The sequence below is a fragment of the Mus caroli genome, chromosome 2 (assembly GCF_900094665.2).
Source record: "Mus caroli chromosome 2, CAROLI_EIJ_v1.1, whole genome shotgun sequence".
Taxonomy (NCBI): domain Eukaryota; kingdom Metazoa; phylum Chordata; class Mammalia; order Rodentia; family Muridae; genus Mus; species Mus caroli.
The window spans coordinates 160,592,436-160,608,282 of NC_034571.1; the positions used below are offsets into that span (position 1 = coordinate 160,592,436).

The window sequence follows — 15,847 nt, forward strand, 5'->3', positions numbered from 1 at the left end:
CCTGCCTCTGCCTCCCGAGTGCTGGGATTAAAGGCGTGTGCCACCAAGCCCGGCTTGCTCCATGTTTTATGTGGGTGCAGGGGATGGGACCCCAGGTCCCCACGCTTGCAGCACAAGCTCTCTCACCCACGAGCCACACTCCCAGGTCAAAAAAGAAAGCTACAGCACTGAGTTTTGCTGAACTGGGACTAAAGCCTTTAAGTCAGGCCCAAGCACCAATCCGCATCGCCCAAGGATGAGTGCTGATGCGGTAAGAAGGATGCTGCCACGGACGGTTCAGAGACGACAGCCTTGATAACAAGCCTGCTCCCGAGCAGAGAGCTGGTGAGGTAAAAGCACCAGGTGAGAGATTTCTGAAACAATAATAATAAATTAGACTGAGGATTAGAAGCGAGAGCTGTCCTGTCTCTGCTGGAGAGAGGAATCTTACATGTAGCAGACAGAAGCGAGCTGCAGGATGGAGGGCGTGGTGTGTCGTTAATTTAAAAGTATACATGAAGATAATATATATGCATGCGTCAAGTATGTGTAGACAGCATCTATGACAAACGCACACGCACCCACAACCAGCACTGCGCGGAAAGTCCTTCTGGGAGGAAGACCACCCAGTGTTACTAGCTGGGTGCGACTAAGAGGCAGGGTGGGCCTACACCTTCAGTTATTTACTTCCACTGAGCTGAGAACTCGCCGCTCTTACACAGTGGAACCCAAAGGAATCATGATGTAAATTTTGACAGAAGGGGAAAAGTTCTATTTGTATCTAGCAATCAATAAAAGGATTCAGAGATTTGTTTTATCTTTAATTGTGTGCCTGTGTGCGTGTGTGTGTGTGTATGTGTGTGTGTGTGTGTGTGTGTGCTTTCGTGGGAGTAGGTATGTGCACAAGACCACATTGCCCTTGAGGGCAGAAGAGGGCTCCGGGTTCCCTGGAGCTAGAATTATGGCGGCTGTGAGTATGAACTGCTAGATCTGGGAACCAAAATGCAGTCCTCTGCTACAGCGGCAGCACACGCTTTAACCATGCCTGAGCTCCTCTCAGGCCCACGCCCCACGCCCCCACGCCTTCCCTGGCCCCCACCTCCTTTTGGGCTTTCTGAGATAGAGTCTTGCTCTGTGAGCTATGGCTGGCTGGAACTGGCCACAACTTTCTCGCCTCTATATCATAAGCACTGGAATTAGAGGCGTGAACCACCGCAGCTCGCTCAATCATGCTTCTTAAACCTACACTTAAGAAATCTGTACAGATTCTAGATATGGGGTCCCCCCCCCCGCCTCCCTCCACCCTAGAACCACAAGCAGACAGCGTGGCAGGACGAGCCTCGGAGAAGCAGGAGGAACTGCAGTTCATGGTCGCCCTCAGCAGCCTGGGATACATGAGACCCCGCTTCAAATAAAAGAATGAAGGAAAACAAGAAGAAAACTGACTAGAAACTTGCGCTATGGAGGCAGAGTGGATGCCCCCACACTCACCTTGCCCTCCACGCCCACGCCGCAGTCAGATTCCTGGATCATGCTGACGTCATTGCCTCCGTCCCCTGTGCAGAACACAGAGGAGAGGTAGAAAATGTGGAGACGTGAGAGGGACAGCTCACACTTGGCATTCTCACAGTGACGATCCAAGACCTGCCTTCCACTGAGTGTGGACTATGTCCCGCACAACGCATCCAGCCACTCTCAAAAGAGATTGTGTGTCGGAGACCAGGTGGCTTGCCAGGGTGAAACGCTAAGCAGTGGCAGTGGCCAGCATCTACAACCACCGCAGGCCCTCATCCCAAGATGATGGCTACTGCCAGTGGTAACCGGCCCACAGGTATCCCCAGGAAGCACTCCCCATATTTTCGTCTTTGCACACTTGGATGAGAAGGCTGCCACTGCCGTTCCCCATCGTGCTGAGGTGCGAATGAAGGCGCAAGCAGGTAAAGGAAGCCACAGGGGATCAGTCAGTGACCATGGGGTTGAGAGGGTTGAACCGGATCTGAACTTCAGCATGGGGCCCGCACCCCCCCTGGAATGCCACGGTCATCTGCTGCATGCAAAGACCCTTCCCTTTTGGCACGTTTGGTCTCCTCTCTCTCGAAGGACGCACTAACAGGAGCAGCAGTGTCTGCAACCAAGTGTCTGCCACCTAAGCCAAGAGGCCCAGGAGTCTGTCTCACAGCAGCAGAACTCAGGCTCCTTGTGAAAAGGAAAGCTCAGAGCATCTACAGGACAGGATGTCACAGGGCAGGGCCTCAGGCAACTGAGTGCCACCACCCAGGCAAGCCTGAAATCTTCCCCGGGCGGGAGGGCTCCTCCTCCCACCCAGGCAAGCTTACCCACTGCACAGGTGAGCTTCCCGGTGCGTTCCTGGAGCAGCCGGACAATCTGGGCCTTCTGGGTCGGGGCACAGCGGCAGCACACCACAGCCGGGCACTGGCAGGCCAGCTCCATGAACTCGTACTCATAGTATTTGAGACAAACCTGGGCAAGAGGTGAGGGTGGGAGCAGGGGGCAGGGTCAGGTGATGGCGCCAACCTCCCTGCAGCCCATAGCCTAAGTGCCCAGCGCTCACCTCCAGGGAGTCTCCAGAGATGACCAGGGCACAGTCATGCTTCCTGCGGAAGGCATTCAGCTCCAGGTGGGCCTCCCCGCGGTTGGTCACCTGAAAGGGGACAGAGGTGGAGAAGGTTCGGCTCTCTGGAAATGGCCAGACAAGATGGGCACTGGCCTCTAAGAGCTGTGTAGACAACACCCTTCCTTCCTGTCACCAGCAATAACTAAAGGATGCTGTGGGCCCTGAAGCCTGTTCATATGATGCCTCTCATCCTTTGCCACTTTCCAAGGACTAAAACCTGCACATAGTCTGATGGGGACAGGAGCCATGAGGACCCCCTGAATTTACTCTCAACCTTGCACCTCGGGGAGACGGAAGCCAGGACATGTCTGTCAGTAAGGAGTTGTGCAACAGAGCCCTGGGGAGTGGCCCTGTATCACCTTTTACCAAGGCTGCTGCTATGGGCTCTGGCCAGCACGCTTGGCTACTGGCAATGCCCAAAGCAGCTCCGGGACCTAACTTTCCTCTGCTCCCCAGAGCACAAAAGGGTCGGAGTTCAAGAGTGCAAGGCTTTGCGTGGTGGAGTCCCACGGCACAAGCTGAAGAGATGCTCACCTGGGTCCCCCAGCCATTCAGTAACCTACACTGCCACCCGAGGCCACCAGTGGCTGCTCCTCATCCCAGGTTACAGGTTACAGGACAAACACAACTTCACCCCACAGGGCCCCAGCACGATGCTTTACCAGTCGGAAAACATGGATGTCTTGGTTTCTGGTCACCAGATGTGCGTTCTTGGCTGTGCACGTGGCTGTCTCCAGCTTGTCCCCTGTTAGCATCCAAACCTGAAATCACAACAGGCAGACAGTCCTGAGGGTTGGCGCTCTGAAGCCAGCCTGTCCCTTGGGGCAGTGAGGCTCACAAGAACACCAAACCTCCTGAGACTCAGTCCCTGTGATCCCCACAGACAGCCTTTGGGGCTGCTGCTAGTAAAACAAAGGCTGACTGTTTGCTGGAGAAAGAGCCAGTTGGAATGCGATGTGGTGGGGCACAACTATAATCCTAGCACTCAGGAGGCTGAGGCAGGAGGACTGCTATGAATTTGGGGCTAGCCTAGGCTACATATTAAGAACACCCACAACCTCAAAACAAACAAAAAACCAATAAAATAAAAGTGAACTATTGGCAGTAGATATATATTGGTAAATGTCTGTAGTCCCAGCAGTCAGGACAGAGGCAGGAGGGTTGTGAATTCGAGACCAACCTGGGCTGCATCTCAAGAGCAAAAAACCTGAAGCGACCGGCTGCCCAGTGGCTGGCTGCCGGAAAGAGAGTGAGCAATAAGGAATGAGCAGAGGGATTAAGTTCTGGCGGACACAGATGGAATTAGCTGTGCCCCACAGAGCCTGTCTCTCACAGGGTGACAGGAGGGATCCAGACAGAGGTAGGTTCCTAAGACCCTGAGGGTCCAGTGCCAGCTGCTTCACCTCATAGACACACTCATGCACACACAGAGACACACACAGAGATACTCACACACACAGACACACACACACAGAGAGACACACACACAGATACACACACAGACACAGACACTCACACACACACAGATACACACTGTGTGAGGCTGGCCTGCCACCCAGTGTCCACTGTTACTGTGGGACCACCGGCTCCTCACCCATCCCTGATCTTTTGAAGATTTAGCTTTATTTATGTGTATGAGTATTTTGCATGTGTGTAGGCCTATGAACTATGAGTGTTTGGTGCCCTTGGAGGCCAGAGGAGGGCACAGAGTCCCCGCGATTGAAGGTAAACTGCCCTATGGTTGCTAGGAGTGGTCAGTGAAGGCTGCAACCCCACATGACAGTGAGCCTATAAGACTACAATGGAGCTGACACTCTCCTGGTACTGAGTGGCACAGGAGCCAGTGTGACGTCAGGACCCAGCACACTCTAATGGGTAGCCAGTGCTACTGAGGTCACACTATTGCCATCAGTCACGTGTGGCACTTACTAACTGACCATGTAAGAGCACAGCGTATGTGCTGCGCTATGCCCCTGCTAGAGCACACTCCTCAACTTCACAGAGAGCTGACTGTGTGGCCAGATGTGGTAGCCTCATCCGTCTGTGCTGTGCCTGCCTGCTGACAGGCTGGGGAGGCAGCTCGGCAGAGCGGTTGCTGTGTTGGCACCACGGAGGAAGCTGAAGATAGCCCTGCATGCCTATAACCACAGTGCTGGGGTCAGGGGAGCAACAGACACAGGAGGGTTACTGGGCCTGCCAGCAGGCAGTCCACCTCCAGGGTCAGCAAGAGAGCCTGTCTCGAGAGAGTACCAAGGGAAGGGGCAGAGGAAAATGCTTCATGCCCTCCTCTGTGTGTACACACCACGGATGCATACACCCACAGCCACACCCAGTCATACACAGACACACACACCACACATACATACCACACACACACATGTGCACCCACAGCCACACCCAGTCATACACAGACACACACACCACACATACATACCATGCACACACATGTGCACCCACACCCACACAGTCATACACAGACACACCCACCACACATACATACCACACACACATGTGCACACAGGCACATATGCATACACATGTGCGAGCACATGCGCACACATACCCCACACTCACATATACACATACCACACACACATGCATATGTACACACATGCGTACACAGACACACATACCACACTCGCGTGAACACATACACACCACACTCACATGTGCATATACACCACACACACACACACACGTGCGAGTACATGCGCACACAAACACACCACACTCATGTGCATATATACACACACAGCACACATGTGCATATACACATACCATGCACACACACTAAAAAGAATGAGAAGGCTACCCTGAGGGCTGGGCTGTGGCTCACTGAGTAGAGAGCTCCCCTAGAGAGACCCCCGAGGTCCATCCCAGGACCACATAAAAAGAGACACACAAGTACAATCCTGGCACACAGGACAAAGTGGGAGGGTCAGGAGTTCGAGGACAGCCTGTGCCAATGTCCTCTGAGCAATGGCCTGGACCTGCAGAATCAAAGTGTGCCTGCTCTCAGGCACTCCCTCAAGAGCTCACTGGTCCTCAGACGCCCTCTACTGGCCCTGCAGGATAGCTGTCTGGATTGTTTCCACCCCAACAGCAGCTGAATACAGAAGTTTGCTCTTATGGGGTGGGCGCCCCTTTCACACTGGGCCAGAGCAACAGTCAGCCACTAGCCAGCCAAGAGAAGCAGTCATGTAAGATGTTCTCCCAAGCCAGGCCATCAGGGGTGGGGTGCTCTGGTCTCCCCGCCCACCTCCCATCTCTTCTTCATTTCTTCGCTTTATCCCAGGCTGGCCCTGAACTTGAGATTCTACCACTGACTTCCATGTGCTGAGAAGCAGGCGTGCAGTACCATGACTGGCCTTCAACCCTCAACGTCTTGCTGAAGATCTTCCCCCTGCTGCCAGCTCTGGCCGAGCTCTGGGTCACTGGCAGCCCTACCTTGATGCCGGCATTACGCAGCGTCTCCAGCGTGGGCCTGACATCAGCCTGCAGCTGGTCCTCCACGCCAGTCAGGCACAGCAGCTCCATCTCCATCTCCAGGCTCTCGATCACCGTGGCCACCTTCAGTGAGCGGTCATGCACACTCAGCTTGGCCTGGACGTAGCGGGCCTGGGGAGTGGAGAGGTGAGGCTGCAGCACACCATGCTGTGCCACCCTGGTCAGCAGGGCCTCTAAGAGGTGACCACTGGTCTCCTGGAGATGACTGACTTCAACCTGACCCACTTACTCCCTTTATCTGGCACTCATTCCTGTCACCTTGTGCCAGGTACCAGAGACACAGGCATTAGCCAGACAAGTTCCTTTCACTGGGGAAATAATCTATAGATGCAGAGAACAGCCAGCAGAGTAGAGGCAGAACGGAGCTCTAACCTGCTTATTTTATAGAAAAGGCTGGCTCCTGGCTCAAATCAGTTACCTCAGCTCTCAGGAAGCTGAGGTGGGAGGAGACCAGGCCAGCCTGGGCTACAAGCAAAATCCTGTCTCAAAAGAGTAATGAGACTGAGACAGACAGACAGAGGCAGGACAGGAGGTAAAGAACAGGTAGGTGATCTACTTCAAACCTTCCTAAAGTAGGTGATGATGAAGGTTATCACCGGAGAGATGAGCGGAAAGTGACAGGGAGTTTGGGAAGGCTTCTTGAAGAGGCAACGTGTGAACATAAAGTGAAGAGGCGGGCCACGAGTGAGCCCCAGGCTGCGCAAATGGCATGCGCAAAGTCCCCGCTCTAACAGGGAAGCTGGTGTGCTCAAAAAGACCAGGAGGCCACCGTGGAAGAGCAAGAAGGTGTGTCCCTGGGAGAGGTGACTAAGGAGGTGGGTCAGGGATGCAAGGCAAAGGTCTCACGAGTCACTTACTTCAAAGTCTTGGTACTGCTCCTCTGTGAGGGACTTCTTGGCTACCACCAGCACACGTAGTCCCTCCCGGGCCATGTTGCCACACTGCAAAGCAGACAGCAACCAGATCAGCGGGGAGCTGTGCTGAGACTCAGGTCTGAGACTGCCCCAGGGAAGCCGAACACTGCTTTCCCCTAGAGCTACAGTCCCCAGAGCCAAGCATCTAGCTGGAACAGCAGAGGGGCAAGCGGGAGGCTGAGCCTCGCACCCGCATGGGCTTCTGTGGCCAGCACAGCATGTTCCAATGCCCAGATCCACGCTGTAAGGTTATATACAAGGACGGACGGCTTGGCGGACAAAACCATGGCTATGCTGCCACTGCTCCTGTGTGCACCCCAAACATGGGAGCCACAGAACAAGCTAAAGCATGGCCCCATGGTTAAGACACCCAGGCCTGCCTGCCGTCCATCTGTGTGCCCCTACTAGCCTTGTGAGCACCTTGTCTGCAGTCCCCCAGAGGAAACTTCATTGCTGAATGGTGGGTGTGAGCCTGCAGCTGAGGGCTCCTCCCTCCAAGGTAGATAGTGCCGTAGCCACAGCTAATAAGCAACCACACAGACCCACCCACTGGCTCCTGCGAGGCTCTGCCTCTGCAGTACAGGGCTCCCGAGACCCTTCTTCAACTCACTGCCCCAGGCTCACCTCCTCCTCCAGCCAGTCGTTGTACTGGACGATGCCAGCCATGACGACGTCTGCTCCCTTCATGTAGAACGTGATTTCCCCCGTGGACTCATCCTGGAAAGAGGCACGGGAAGTGAGGCGCTTGCGGGCAAACACCAGTCCCCAGGCCTCACTTGCTTCCTGTGACAGGCGGTGTGCAGAGCACTTTAAAGAGCCCAGGCCTTTTAAACAGTTTTTGCTTGTTTTTTTTTAATATATATTTTTGATGTATTTATTTTGTATGCACGGTGTTCTGCCTCCATGGATGTCTGAGTACTACATCTATACCTGGTGTCCTTGGAGACCAGAAGAGTGCACCTGGGTCCCCTAGGCCTGGAATCACAGAGGTTTCTGATCTACGTGTGGGTGCTGGGAATTGAACTGGTGTCCTCTGAAAGAGAAGCCGATGTTCTTATTGCTCCAGCATATCTCCAGCCTCCCAGAGCTCTTACACTTGGCCAAAGTTAAACACCATGGGGAGGGTTGGCTCACTCGGGCAAAGGCCACGGAAGGCAGAGGCAAGCTCAGCTGGGAGTACTGGGAATACTGTTAAGTGATAAAGCCAGATCAAAGAGAGCCAAGACTTTGTTTGGGAAGTTGTTGCCATTCCCACCAGAACTACCCACACTCAGAGGCTTGTTTCAATTGTACCCATGCACTGTAAGGCAGTGGCTGACTGTGCTCCATAAACAACAGGGAGACAGTTCAGGGCCCTGCGCACCTCAGCACTGTTTGCATTTGGGGCCACCCTGGGCCTAGCAGGATGGCAGGCAGTGATGGGGCCTCCACCAGCAGCCAGGAGTGACACCCCCCCCCCCGTGATAACCCATATTCTCTCCAAATACTAGGAAGTGTCCTCTGAGGACACACCTGCTTTCCATCCTGAGACTGTCATCCCAGGATGTGTCAGGTCCCATGCCTAGTCATCCTGGGACTCATGTGCCCACAGGCCACAGGCTGGACACCCGCATCACCACAGAGCCCTGCAGGAGGAGCACACCCACAGATAATGGCCTCTCATATTTTGGTTCTCCTGACTCTGAGACCTGAGAGGCATCGAATACTTGGCCTGGTGCCAGCTCTCAAATCAGGAACACTGGGTGAACCATATCTCCTCTCTCTGCCTCAGTTCCTTCGTCTGTCAAGCAGGAAGTGCTGTATGCACAGGAAGTGCTATGTACTGACCACCATGGACGGAGCAAGATCGCATGGAACATGGCATCCACTCCACTGTGGGGGGGAAAAGGCTCAGCTCCCGATTTACAACAGGCAACATGTGACAGACACCACCTCCTGCCACAGCTCTGTGGGTAGGCTGCAGAGAGGCCACAGCTGCTGCCACATATCCCAGAATGCCCAAGGTGGCCACACAATCAAGAACTCGTCTTCGGGTGCCACACCTCAGCAACTGAAGCAGAGACACTGCCTCTGAGGGATGCTGGGGGACCGAAGGCGGGGACACTGGGCATGAAGAGCAGAGTGAGCCAATACTTTGGGCATACATCTTACTACACTGGGAAGCCACAGAGAGATACCTACAAAGCTGCCTCTGACTACAAATTACAGGAGCTCAGGAGATGGCCCCATGGGTAAAGGGCTTGTCACAACCACAAAGACCTGAGAACCGAGTTTGGATCCCCATATATCTCTATCTCTCTATGTTTAGAAAGAGGGAGAGCAGAGGGAGGGGGGAGGAGGAGGGAGAAGCTGGCCATGACATACAGCTGCAGTCCCACACTGGGAAGGCAGGCAGAGATAGCCCTGCCACCTGTCGGCCAGTCCTTCTAAGTGAGTGGATGAGGAGGAGGAGGTCCAAGGTCACTGAGAGAACCTGTCTCAAAAAGCCAGGTAGAGGGCAAGTGAGGCTGATGCTGGACATCAGTCCATGGCCTCCACACAATAGTGCGCGCGCGCGCGCACACACACACACACACACACACACACACAAAGATGTGCTGCCCGAAGTTAACTAAGGGTACAGCTCCTCCTTTAAAAAAAAAATCTTGAGGGCTGGAGAGATGGCTCAGCGGTTAAGAGCACTGACTGCTTTTCCAGAGGTCCCAAGTTCAATTCCCAGCAACCACATGGTAATGGGATTTGATGTCTTCTTCTGGTGTGTCTGAAGACAGCTACAGTGTACTTATAATAAATAAACGGAGGAGGAGGAGGAGGAGGAGGAGGAGGAGGAGGAGAAGGAGAAGGAGAAGAAGAAGAAGAAGAAGAAGAAGAAGAAGAAGAAGAAGAAGAAGAAGAAGAAGAAGAAGAANAGAAGAAGAAGAAGAAGAAGAAGAAGAAGAAGAAGAAGAAGAAGAAGAAGAAGAAGAAGAAGAAGAAGAAGATGATGATGATGATGATCTTGGAATGCCTTTAAGCACAGCCCAGCTATCAGGGAGACATGGATTCAATCTTCCCCCGGCCAAGCAGAGGCATCTACATTTTGAGTATGGCCAATTGCATGCTCTGCCCAGGAAGACTAGCCTGCAGGCCAAGAGAACATGAAAGGGGGGTTTTATCCCTTCCCCTTCCTGAGAGTGGTGCTAAATACCACGGCTGCAGGAAAGGTCACCCCCACCCAGCTTCCTTTACCAGAGGGGCTCCGGCCAGCTCCATCTTTCCGTCCAATATAAACATGCTAGCCATTATCTCCTCTGTGAGTCATTCCCTCCCACCCAGTTCATGCCCGGTTTACCGTGTTCCCATACTAGGGTGAGATGATACCATAAACAGACAGAGATGGGCTGGTTGAGTCCTGTTGCCCTGTCCCCTTGTAGTCTATCTGACACCTGACTACAGGGAGCTGAATAGGATGCATTGTACAATGTGGGACACACAGTTCCTTCTGAGAGATGTGCAGAGAAGTCCTGGCTTCCTTGATCTTACATGACCCCTCAGGAGGCATGCTCTCAGACAGACAAGGAGGAAAGGGGGACTGTGGGAACAGGCTGTGAGCACGCGGTGAGCTTACTCAAATGTCACTAGAGCGAGACACACTGAGCTGGGCAAGCAAGCGTGGTGTGGTCGGTACAAAGAAGCCACCCCAGAGCTGGAAATGGAGGAACAGACAGGCAGGGGCGGGAAATACCAAAGCTGATGAGTCTGACCCCTAGAACCCACACGGTGGGAAGAGCGAACCAATGCCCTCAAACTATCCTCTCACCTTCACACGTGCACCGTGCAGTTTTAAAGGGATCAGCATTCACAGTTAATAATCTAAAACACACAGGCTGAAGAGACGGCGCCAAGGCAAAGAGCACTGGCTGCTCTTACAGAGGTCCCTGGTTCAGTTCCCACACAGTGGCTCACAACCCTCTGTAACTCCAGTCCCAGGGAATCCAACGCCCTCTTATAAGCTCCAAGGGAGCCAGGCATGTTGTGTCCGTTACATCCTTACAAGCAACACACTCTTACGTATAGAATAAAATAAGTAAAATCTTTTTTAAAAATGGAAAAGACCTAGAACAGACATGCATGCATGCAATTAAAAAAAAAAAATCAAAAGAAGTAAATGAAAAAATCTTCCTCCATCAGAATTCCATGTAGACATTAAAATCAGCAAAAGGTGCCTTAATGGCATAATAAAACTTCGACTGTGTGTGTACACACACATAGACACACACACACACACACGTAAGGAGTAGGCAAGCTAGCCTGAGATAAAGTTAGAGGCTACGTTTATTAAATGCATACGAATAGTTATACTCATAGGCTTAGGAAAAAGACTGACATGAAGGCCCTTGGTATGGTGAATTGCTGGCCCCCAGCTCATGGCAATCCTCCTGCCCTCGTCTCTGAAGTGCGAGGACTGCTGGTGTGAATCATACCTGTCTTGATTTCCCTTCCTATAAGACCCTTAACTGTTGTTGAAGAAGCTCTTCTTCTTCATCATCATCACCACCACCACCACCACCATCATCATCTAGGCAGGGGGAGGGGCGTTCTATCCTGAAGTAAAAGCAGACCTGGGAAGCCAAGTGGACTCTGTACCTTGCGTGGGAAGACATAGCCACCGCTCACAAAGTATGATACATGTCTGGAAACAAGATTCCGTCACAGCTAAAGGAAGGGCGGTATGTGCGGCTCCGTTTATTCTCAGAGTGGGACACTGGGGACTATCTGATGATTCAACACTCAAATGACCTCAGCAGAGTCCGTGGCCCTTAGAACTTGAAAAATACTGTCTGGAACCAAGTGAGAGTGACTGTGGACGGCGATGACTAACTCCGGGAAACACCCACCCGGGGGACTCAGTCACTGATAGCTTTGAGCCCAGCTGTGTCCTGGGGACCCAAGGGTCAGCCCCTAGGAAGAGCTGCAGCTGTGTGGGAGGGAGCTGCCCTGCCTGACATTTACCAACGACATGTGTCCCGCAGGGTCATAAAGTCCCAACTGGCATCTGGGATCTAAGTCAGCTCAGACAGGATGTTTTGGAGCACACCACAGCCTGTCATTGGGTCTGCAGAGAAGTGGTTCACAGAACCACTGCCATCGTCCCTGGATGGAGGAGGCAGCCCTGTCCCCAGCCCCCTGGAGATGTGCTGGACCCACAACTCACTCTTGTCAAGAGAGGAAGGCTAACGGGATGGCCTGTCTCCTCTGAGGCTGGTTAATGATTGCGGCTTCCAGCTTCTTCACACTCCCACTAAGGTGAAGCCCGCTGACAGGATGCTAACCCAGGGAGAGACCCACGGAGCAGTAGCTGAGGGTGGCCTCCGTGTAACTGTCTGCCCCGTCATGCAGCCCACTGAAGCTGTGGGGTAAGTGAGCCTTGTCCCAAGAGGCCAGCCTTTGAGACACTGAACCAAGCTGTACCCAGATTCCTGGTCCACAGACGCTGTTAGACAACACAAGCCTTGTGCTTTTAATTCACCTGTGGGGCAATCTAGTAGCATGCATAGTTATACAGCGCCCCAGCACAGACCTAGGGCCATGCCTTCCCATCCACGTCTTCTAAGCCCCAGCAGCCTGGGGCTGCACTCTGACCCATGACCTCCCTGTGTGAACTCAGGGGCTCTTCTTCAGGCTTTCCATACCTCGGTTTCCTCCTCTGTTGCACAAATCACACAACTAACTTGTAAGCTTACGGTAAACAGACTCCAGCCAGTTTATGCCAATCCCAGAGGCCAGCCCCACCACCACACCGCACCAGACCTGCCTGGCTGCTACCGATGACTGTTGCTGGTGGTCCCCTCGCCATGGCCACCTCACTGTTAGAACCACCCTGATGGCCACCACTCCTGCTGGATGCTGATGGATGCACCTGCCCCTGCCTTCCTTGCACAGGGTCTGCAAGCGCACACCACCACACCCAGCCTTTTCACATGAGTTCTGGGGATCAAACGCAGGTCTTGCACAGCAAGCACTTCACCTACTGAGGCAGCCCCCAGCCCCCGAGCTTCAGAATTCTTTGTGCATCAACAAAACACCATGAGCAGAAGATTCCACACTTGACTCAGCATGTAGTTAAAATGACCCTAAAAAGCGGTGTCTAAAATCACCTGAAGGCTGCTGCGTGTAGTAAGTGTAGGTGGATTTCGTGTTAATATTTGAGGATCGTCCCTAAGCTGGCGCAATATCAAACGCAAATGTTCCATGCTGGTCATGGATATTCTGAAGAAAGGATAGTTAACCCATACAGACAAACAATGAAATGCTACACAGCCACAAAAGGAAAGAGTGGGGTACACGATAAAATAAACGCGCCATGAAACCTGTTGCGAAGGAGGAAGCGAAAGGCCACATACTACACAATTCCTTTTATGGAAGTGTCCAAAACGGGGAAACCCCCAGGGGCAGGACGCAGACCGGTGGGAGCAAGGGGGTAGGAGGAGTGAGGTGGCTTGACAGTTGCAGGGTTTAATTATTTTTTAAAGATTTATTTATTTTTATCTGTGTGGCTGTTTTGCCAACATGTTTGTCTGTACAACATATGCATGCAGTGTGCTCAGAGGCCAGAAGAGGGCGCTGGATCCCTGGAACTGAAATTACTGATGTAGAGAGCCACCAAGTGGGTGCTGGGAGCTGAACTTAGGGACTCTGGAAGAGCAGACAGTGCTCTCAAACTGAGCAAGCCCTCCAATCTTTTCTTCTCTTTCTTTCCTTCTTTCTTTCCTTCTTGCTTTCTTCCTTTCTTTCAAAAAGATTTATTTTTATTTATATGAGTACACTGTAGCTGTCTTCAGACACACCAGAAGAGAACATTGGACCCCATTATAAATGGTTTTGAACCACCATGTGGTTGCTGGGAATTAAACTCAGGACCTCTGGAAAAGCAGTCAGTGCTCTTAACCATTTCTTAAACTTTTTTCTGTTTTGTTTTGTTTTGTTTTTTCAGACAGAGTTTCTCTGTGTAGCCCTGGCTGTCCTGGAACTCAGAAATCCGCCTGCCTCTGCCTCCCAAGTGCTGGGATTAAAGACATGTGCCACCACTGCCCCAGCTATAATCATATTTTCATTGAATATTCTGTGTGTGTACAGACTCAGGAGCCTGTGGAACACTATATATTCAAACTATAGCAAATGGTTATGGTTAAATGGTTATGGTTTTAATGGTTATTTTATGTTTGTGATTTTTTTTTCTCGCACCTGTTATTTGGAGGCAGGGTCTCACCCTGAATGACACAGGCTGGCCTTGAACTTACAGTGACCTCCTGCTTCAGCCTTACAAGCACTGAGCCGCAGATGTGAGCCTGACTCTGAGTTCTATCTATGAAATACAGGAGGCAGGCTGGAGGGACAGCTCCCGCTCTTTCCAGAGAACCTGAGTTCAGAGAGGAGAGGGGGAGAGGGAGGGGGAGGGAAGAGGGGAAAGAGAGGAGAGATAGGGACTGGGAGTTTGGCTTGTTTAGTATGTGCAAGACGCTAAACTTCCCACATAGCAAAATACAGAGAGAGAGAAAGGAAAGGAAAATGGTGAGGACCAGCAAGCTGGCCCAACAGGTTAAGGGGCTTGCTGCTAAGTCTGACAGTGTGACCCTGAGTCCTGGGATCCTCACGGGAGGAAAGACAACTCCTGCAAGTTGTCCTCTGACTGTTACACACACACACACACACACACACACACAGTATGTTCTTCCCTGACTCCTGCTCATATCCGCTGAATAAGTTTACAATGCAGTTTTTTTTCTGACTGGGAATGAGAAATCTCTCACTGAGAGCCCCTGATGATAGCATGCTTAATGCTTCAAAGCCAGGCGCGCCCCGGGGTGCGGGCTGAGCTGCCGTGTCCACCGGAAGAGCTCATTTTCCTCCTGCGCAGGGACTCAAACTCCCTCACCCATCTGGGTGTTAGTAATGAAGCCCCAGAAGGACCTACGGCCCGCTGACACCCACTTGCACACTCAGTGGAAGAGGCCCCAGCAGGACCTACGGCCCGCTGACACCCACTCGCACACTCAGTGGAAGAGGCCGCTGTGGGGCGGGAGAGGGCCGGACTCACCCGCACGATGATGCCCATCCGCTTGCTCTCATAGGTGAACGGGAAGACTTGCAGGATGGTGAGATTCAGGACCTGGTCACCAGGGGTCCTCAGCTGCATGGAGGACTGGTCTCGACCCACCAGCGTCAGTCCCACACTTTCTGTCCACTGGACCAGAGCCACCTGGAAACAACAGCATGGAAGGTCAGACACCCCGCACGTGAACACGGAAGAAGGAGGGAAGATGGGGACAGAAGGGACTCATCTGGTCTGGCAGATACTGCCCTGTACCCCGTCACCACACAGTTATCTCTGGAAGGCTTTGCATCAAGCCTGCTACCCATGTGGCGAGAAAGGGCAGGGCGCAAGGGGCTCTTCACCCTGGCTGTCTTTGGCTGGGTACACTGTCCATTAGGCATGCTCTAGTCTCTAGTGGGTGATTCTGCACCACTCCCCGAGTGGAAAGGAGGGAAGATTTTTGAAAGGAGCTTACAACAGCTTTCGGAGCATTTGTGGCTGTCCCGACTTGGAAGGAGATACTACTGGCAGCCTGGAGGTACAGCCCAGGGACCCCTATGGTGATTCCATGCATAGCACAGCCCCCCAAGGACAGAGCCAGGGAGACTGGCCCACCAGCCAGGAACAGAGACTCCCAAAATTTCATGGGACTGCCCACAAGTGATGGAGAAGCTCCAAGGACCAGGCCAGGAGGCAACCTGTATCCTGTCTGGGTCAAAGATCCAGGGGGGGGGGGGG

The 15,847-nt window shown here is 52.8% G+C and overlaps 1 protein-coding gene across 5 annotated transcripts in view; it reads right to left on the reverse strand.

Moving 5' to 3' along the window:
• Positions 1-15,847, reverse strand: part of Atp9a (ATPase phospholipid transporting 9A (putative)) — a 109,647-nt gene that overhangs the window by 11,845 nt on the left and 81,955 nt on the right. For all 5 annotated transcript variants that reach the window (XM_021182849.1, XM_021182833.1, XM_021182840.1 and 2 more), the window contains exons 15-22: positions 15,113-15,274; positions 7,660-7,752; positions 6,979-7,062; positions 6,062-6,232; positions 3,277-3,375; positions 2,552-2,641; positions 2,316-2,460; positions 1,471-1,535 (exon numbers count right to left, since the gene is read on the reverse strand). In XM_021182849.1, the coding sequence (XP_021038508.1) occupies positions 1,471-1,535; positions 2,316-2,460; positions 2,552-2,641; positions 3,277-3,375; positions 6,062-6,232; positions 6,979-7,062; positions 7,660-7,752; positions 15,113-15,274 (909 nt within the window). The remainder of the gene's footprint in view (positions 1-1,470; positions 1,536-2,315; positions 2,461-2,551; positions 2,642-3,276; positions 3,376-6,061; positions 6,233-6,978; positions 7,063-7,659; positions 7,753-15,112; positions 15,275-15,847) is intronic.